The sequence below is a fragment of the Prionailurus viverrinus genome, chromosome C2, assembly GCF_022837055.1.
Source record: "Prionailurus viverrinus isolate Anna chromosome C2, UM_Priviv_1.0, whole genome shotgun sequence".
NCBI classification, from domain to species: domain Eukaryota; kingdom Metazoa; phylum Chordata; class Mammalia; order Carnivora; family Felidae; genus Prionailurus; species Prionailurus viverrinus.
The window spans coordinates 74,959,739-74,967,596 of NC_062569.1; the positions used below are offsets into that span (position 1 = coordinate 74,959,739).

At 32.9% G+C, this 7,858-nt stretch overlaps 1 protein-coding gene across 4 annotated transcripts in view; it reads left to right on the plus strand.

Moving 5' to 3' along the window:
- ATP11B (ATPase phospholipid transporting 11B (putative)) overlaps positions 1-5,475 on the plus strand; it is a 130,650-nt gene extending 125,175 nt beyond the window's left edge. For 2 of the 4 annotated variants that reach the window (XM_047874416.1, XM_047874415.1), the window contains one exon: positions 358-5,475. Coding sequence is in view for 2 of the 4 variants with exons in the window: in XM_047874415.1 (XP_047730371.1) it covers positions 358-439 (82 nt within the window). In the remaining 2 variants the exon portion in view is untranslated. Of the gene's footprint in view, positions 1-318 lie in introns of all 4 variants that reach the window. The other 2 variants (XM_047874417.1, XM_047874419.1) reach the window with 2 other exon arrangements.
- The last annotated feature ends 2,383 nt before the right edge of the window (positions 5,476-7,858 follow it).

Consider the following 7,858-nt stretch of genomic DNA (forward strand, 5'->3'; position numbering starts at 1 on the left):
TTGCTTTTTAGTAAAACTGAATGTGCATAACTCTTAGTAACATACTTCTTTCTTATTGAATTGTGAAGATTTTAAGAGCATCTCATGCTTTACTACCTGTAGGAATTATTTTAAGGCTAATGAATGTCTGAATTTTGGCTAATATTTTATATAATGACTAGAGCATTATTTTTTCCAAGTTTTTGTACAATATAAATAGACTGATTCGGTGCTAGTATGAATAATTTCTCTTTAACATTTAAAAACAAATCAATAAGTGATTATTTTAATATTCAAATTGCATTTTAGAGTAAATTTTTTTTCTCACTTAAAACATAGGTCCTGGTGAGCCAAACTTTTCTCTTATTGTTACTTTAGATCATGGAGTGCATCGGATCCTTTCTATACCAACGACAGGAGCATCTTGACTCTCTCCACAATGGACTCCTCTACTTGTTAAAGGGGCAGTAGTACTTTGTGGGAACCATTTCAACTCCTTTCCTAAAATTCAGTGTGATCACCGTGATAATGGCCACACTAGTTCTGCAGAATTACTTTCTGAAATTTCAAATATTTCATACTCATTCAGAGTTATAATGGCAAACAAAAAGCATTAACACAAACCCCTTTCAGCTCCCCTAACTTAAATCTGAACATGTCACAATTCGTGAAACAGATATTTTCCATCTCTTTGGGTTGTTCCTCGTGCTTATGGGACTCCTAATGGCATTTCAGCCTCTTGCTAAGGCCACTATATTTTAATATCAAGGTAGAAAAGGGAGGTAATTCCTAGTCAATTGTATTTTTTAGTATTAGCTTGGTTATTGAGTCTTCTATTCAGATCTGCTTCTGTAAATTATGCTGAAAAGTTTGCCTTGAAAACTCTATTTTTTTATTAGAGTTATATTTGAAGCTTTTCATGCGAAAAGTTAATGTGAATAGAAAGGAATTTTGGTCGCTCAGTGACCCATGTTGTTAATTCATTAGTGCTTTCTAAGTTCACAGAGCAAATTAGGAGAATGCATTTCCCACCATTATTTACTGCATTATGGGTAGTAACTATATACCAGTACCAAACTTCTCTAAATACTGTAACACAACCAGTAAAATTAACCACATACATGCAAAGGGTATATTATATATATAAATCAGGAATCAAGTCCATTCACCAAATTTCAAATTGATGTTTACTATATTTTTGTGACAGAATACGAAGAACCTGTAGTGGGTAAATTACATACCATTAGCGTATTATTTAATGTGTTTATCATTGGATCTTTTGCATGCTTTAATCTGGTTAATATATTTAAATTTGCTTTTTTTCCCCTCTCTGAAGAAGGCTCTGTTTATAGTATTTTCTGACACTGTTGTAAAGTTCAACTATATCAATAAAAAACAAGTTTGGACAGTATTTAAATATTGCAACTATTTTTAATTATATAAATAAAAATATTAGGGTAATTAAATCAACAAAAAGATAAGAGCCTCTTTCTATGGCTAATTTAGAATTGCTTTTGACTTTCAGTAAGCTAGATTATAGAATAAAGGATTTCAGATAAGAATCCTGTTATTTGTAGGATAGTATACGTTATCTAAGTTACGGTAGACTACCATGTAAAGTGAAATCTGTCCAGTGCCCCATTACAAGGTAAATTTTCAGGCATGGCTACAGAATGTAAGTAAAACAAAGTTTAAAATGCTAAATCTTAGGATGTAATGGCAGCGATAAATTAAAATACTAAGAATGGTTAATCAGGTACATACTGCTGAATTAACTCACTGTACTTCACTACTTAATTTGCATCCAAGCTTATCATATGATCAGTGTTGTCATTTGTTTTGATAAAAAGTAATGTCATTTTAAAATTTGGAAATGATTATTGGTTAAAGAACTTACCCAGCTGTGAGCACATGATGTGTACATACACATTTAAAATTGTATGGAAATGGCTAAATAAGGTTTTCCAAAATTTTCTTTTGAGAATATAATAATTCCTTTTTGTAGATTTATTCTGCAACCTTCCACCACTTTCCCATTGCATGAATATCAGATTTCTGGAATTGGGCTGGTAGGGAAAGAATGGTAGAGTCAAGAATTAAGACTTTACCATGTTTGCTGGTGAACTATTTTTTTTGAGTTTTTATTTTCTTGCTAATATAATGTTTGTTTCAGTAGTGCAAGATACTAGGTTATGAATTTCAGCTTAAATATTAATTTTCATAAATAGCCATTCTTTAAGTCAGATATTCCAAAACCGAGTTTAGCAATATACCGTTATTCCAAAAATACATTAAAGGGATAATACAGTGTATGTACAATATATACACTTTCCAATTCATGTTCCAGAAGAGGAAATATTGAGAAATATTCAGTGAGGGTAGTTTAGTGGAAGATAACACAGAATTTGCTTTTTCTTAGAATGCCTTATGAAATATTTATATAACAAAATGACATTTAATAGTCCTGCATTGCATCTACCTTACAGTTTACAGTGTCTTGTTTGCCGTCAGCCAAACTGCCGACACTAAACTGCCGACACTCGAGGACTACAAAGCCATCAAGCAGTCTGACCAACTGCAGCAATGCTGGAGGTCAGCTAGCCTATGTGGTGCTTAAGGTGTGAGTGAAGTAACTGTCTGCATTCCCCATTTGAAGTTATTTAAGAACTGTACATCAAAGAAACATAAATGGTATCCACTGATACGTTCATCCTACTCTGTTCAAAACCTCTGTTTAAAAGAAAATTATCTTACAATTGTAAGAAAAGTTTTCTTCATTTATTTAAGAAAGTGTTGCCTACAAGCTTTAAATAGTTTTCTAGTGCTATTACTCATGTTTTAAAACAGTACATAGCTGGTAATCACAAAAAATTCCCCTTTGCATATTTCTTTAAAATTGTTTGGAAAGTACGATGTTGGCAATTAACTTCCTCTTAAACCTGCCAAAACCAGAATAAGATTCTGTGCGTGTTTTTGCTACTTGATGATCTCAGATCTGTTTGCCTCACTTTCTTACCTTTGCCTACCTAGTCTGAAGGCCATATCCCTGAAGATAGTAGCAGGCACCAAGACAGTTTTCAGAATTGCCCACCAGCTGCTCTAAAAGGTGACTCAGCACCCTGCTTCAGCTTTAGCAAGCGGTAGGTTCGTGGTAGGAATAGAGTATGGGCCAGGAGAACTACAGCTACCAAGCTTGCCGTGGAGTTGAGAAGAAAGAAGGGGAGAATTTACAGTCTGAATTTCTCTTAACTACCCTCCTCCTTGGGTCTCAGTCTCCATGATACCCAAAGGCTTCCCAGACGTAATCGAAACTGGCACTGTCCTGAATAGGAGATTAAACTTAGGCAAATCACCATGTTAGGAAACTGCTTTGCTCTAACCAGATTGTTTCTGCTGTAAGATTGTGAAATTGGGCTTCTCAGAAAAACTTAAGATTCCTATTTGATAGGCAGGAGTCAAGGCCCCTAAAAAAATGTACAGTTAATACCAAAAAAAATTTAAATATGCTACTCTGAAAAGTTATCAGGAGCAGGGGAAATGGGAAAATCATCCATGTTTGTATTTTCCTGTAAAGATCATTTTGGGGGATGATATAAGCAGGTATTAATAAAACAAACACAACAAAGAGTTGTATAAAATATGTTTCATTAATTTTGGTCCCCCTTCAGAGACATTTTTATTTCTACCTTGAAATGAGTCATCTATTTTCATAAAAATAGAACATTATTAAAGTGCTGTTTATGTGAGAACACTTGAATGATTTTCCTACAAAAAAAATAGATCACAACTAATGATACGTTTGTAGTAATGGCGATTGTTAGATTTTTATGGGGAATTAGTAGCTGGAAATACTGTAGCCACACTTTAGTTTAAAATTGAGGACCTCAGACACTGTGGCTGTCTAATAAAATCCTTTAAAATTTCTCTGCATTGCTAGGAAATGTAGTTAACTTATTGTATAAGCTCTCAGTAATTTTTTAAAGTTCATGAAATTATATTTATTGAATAAAATTTTCCTACATAATTAAAAGTTTTTCCATTATTTGTGCATTTTTTAAGCCTCTGCTTATTACAACCAGCCAAAAATTTTTTCGATGAAATTTTATTACATTTACCCTCCATTATAGTACAGTAATGCTTTTATGCCTTTCACTGACTCCAGTTTTCAAAAATCCAGAAGTTTTTGGTTTACCCAGATTTTATAGATCATCACTACAGCTCCTGAGAAGTGGTGTGATAGAAATGTACCAGCTGTAAAGACCAACACACTTCGAACTAGAAATTGCACCACTCATGAAAAGCCAGCCAATATGAATTTGGAAGTGAAATATGTGTTTTTTAAAAATATATAACTGATGTAATGTGTATATATATATACATATATATGTATGTATATATATTATATATGTGTATGTATATCGTATATGTATGTATATTATATATATGTATATATATTATATATGTATGTGTGTGTGTGTATATATATATATATATATATATAATCTAACCTAATGACAATAATTATTCCTTATGCTTTCTCAGTTGCCAGTTAAAGCACATGTGAAGGTTTAATCTACATTTATTAAAAAGGTATGCTGTTGTATTTGCCCAAGTGTTAGCATATGCAGAGGGTGACAATGTATGATCTGTGTATTTTTATTTCTGAAATGAAATGAGAATACGACCCAGGACAAGTCAAGTTATCTAGGCATGCATCTGTTTTTATTTAAAAAGTAGTTGAGGGTTTGGACTATCTTTAGGGTAACTTCAGACTGTAACTTCTGTGGTACAATATGATGAGTAATGTTCTTACTGAACTAGAAATTTTGGATAAAAAAATAAATGAGCAGCATTTCACCAAAAAAATTAGTGAATCCAGAAACAATTCAAGTTTTCTTCTGAAGAGCTGACTCAAAGGACAAAGCTATTCTAAATGGAGATAAGTAAACATGTCTGTGTTGAACAGCTCTTTTCAGAAGTGGTGGATGGCCCTCTGATGAGTCCGATTTTTTACTCTAAATTTTAAGGGAAAATGATTTGTCTTCAAGTAAAATTTGTGGACAGTGAAGTGCATAGATTTTAGAGTTAACATGCTGTCACCTTTGACAAATCTATACATGTGTAATCCTTACCCCAACCCAGATAAAGAACATTTCCACCATCTTAGAAAGTTCCCTCATGCCACTTTCCAATGAATTTATTCCTCCCTTTCTGCCCTTGTAACCATTTTTCTATTTTCTATTGCCATAGATGAATTTTACTTGTTCTTAAGTTTTATATAAATGAAATTTTACATGTTCTCTTTTGCATCTGGCTTTGTTCCTCAAAAGACTGAGATTCATCAATGTTGTTGCATATATCCACAGTTTGTTTCTGTTAGCTACTCAGTAGTATTCCATTTCACAAACATCTCACAATTTATCCTTTCTCTTGTTTATGGACCTTTGAGTTACTTACAGCTTGGTATGATTATAAATAAAGCTACTATGAGCATTCTTTGTGAACATGTTTTCATTTCTCTTATGCAATAGCTAATTGCCGGATCACAAGGTAGGTTTATGTTTAATTTTATATGAAACTGCTAAAAAGTTTCCCAAAATTATTGTATATGCCATTTCATGAGCACTTGTATGCAATTATGAGAGTTCCAGTTCTATTATATCTCATTTTAATTTGCATGATGACTAATGTTTAACTCCTCATATGCTTATTGGCAGTTTTTTGTTTTGGGTTTTTTTTTTCATGAAATGTCTGTTCAAGTAGCCATTTTTTCATTAGACTGTCTCATTACAGAATGGTTGGAATCCTTTATAGAAGAATGTAAGTCCTTTGCCAGGTGAATGTATTACTAACATTCCCCCCAGTCTGTAGCTTGCTTGTATAAAGTCGAACCTTGAAAAACATGGGTTTGAAATACATGAGTCAGCTTATATATGGATGTTTCACAGTACTATAAATGTATTTTCTCTTATGATTTTCTTAACATTGTAAGAATACAACATATAATATTATATAACATATAAAATATGTGTTAATCAACTTTATGTTATCAGTAAGGCTATCCTGTCCAACAGTTAGGCTGTTAGTAGTTAAGTTTTAGGGAATCAAAAGTTATAAGTGGATTTTCAACTGTATAGGGGGCCAGTACCCGTAACCCTATGTTTTTTCATGGATATTTTCTAAGTGGTGATTTTGGGTTGCAAAAGTGCTTTATTTTGATGAAGTCCAATTTTTTTTTCTTTTTATGGTTTTGTGTTTTTTGTGTCTTATCTAAAATAGCCGATCAAACCCAAAGTCATGAAGATATTTTCCTGTGTTTTCTTCTGAAAGCATTATAGCTTTCACTTTTATGTTTGGGTTTGTGATCTGTCTCAAATTCATTTATGTGTATGGTGTGAGGCAAGGATTAAGCATCTTCCTCCTAACTCCCATAAGGCTGTTTGGTTTAGCTCCATTTGTTGAAAATATTCTGTCTCTATTAAATTCATTTGGTGCCCCTTTTTAAAATTAACGGACTCCATAAATGTGGATCTACTTCTGGACTCTGTTCTATTCATTTATCTTTAACACTAGTAACACACTATCTTGATTACTATAGCTTTATACTGTACTTTGAAATTAGGTAATGTAAGTTCTCCAACTTTGTTATCAAGATTATTATGGCTATCATAGGTCTTTTAATCTCCATATAAATTTTGAATCAGCTGATGATCAGTTTCTGGAAACAAAAAATCATGATATAATTTTGAGGTGCCTGGGTGGCTCGGTTGGTTAGGCATCTGACTCTTGATTTCAGCTCAAGTCATGCATGATCTCAGGGCCATGAGATCGAGCCCTGCATCAGGCTCCGTGCTGACAGAGTGGAGCCTACGTGGGATTCTCTCCCTTTCTCTCTGCTCTCCCTCCCCCGCCACACACACACACACACACACACACACACACACAAACACACAAACACACACCCTCCCTCCCTGCCTCTCTCTCTCTCTCTCTGAAGAAATAAACATTTTTAAAATGTTTAAAATGTTTATTTTAAAAATGATATGATTTTGATTTGGATTGTGCTGAATCTATAGATCATTTTGAAGACAAGTGACATCTTAATAATACTGGGTCTTCTAATCCATAAACATGATCTATCTCCATTTATTTTAGGTCTAATTTCTCTCAGGAACGTTCTATAGTCTTTGATGTAAACATCTGGCAAATCTTTGTTACATTAAAATTTGTATGTTATTTGATGTTATGGTAAGTGGAATTGTTTTTTCGTTTTCAAATTATTCATTATTAAAATCCAAAAATGCAATTTTTGTACTTTCGACCTTGTAACCTACAACCTTGCTCAACATTCTAGTTTATTTTTTTAATTTTGTGTAGAATCTTTTAGTTTTCACATACACAGTCATATCGTTTGAGAATAGAAACAGTTTCAGTATTTTTTTTTCCCAATCTTCATGCTTTATGTCTCTTGTTACTGCCTTACTGCACTGTCTAGAACTTCCTACACAATGTTAATTGAATAGGGATGGTGGGAACTGTGAATAGGTGTTGAATTTTTAAAATGCTTTTTCTCCATTTATCATGATCATTTTTTAAAATGTTTTAGTTTGGTAATACGGTAAGTTACCTCAGTTTATTTTCAAATAAACGTGAAGCCAATTTTACATCCCTGAAATAAATCTAGTTATGAAATGTTATTCTTTATATATTGCTGTTTGGTATGGTAATCTTGTGTTAGGGGCTTTTGTATCTGTGCTTATAAAGGATAAAGGATATGTAATTTCATTTTTTTATGATGTCTTTATCAGGTTTTGGTGTTAGGGTTATACTGGCCTCATAAAACAATTTACGAAGTATTCCCTCTTGGCCTCTTTTTTGA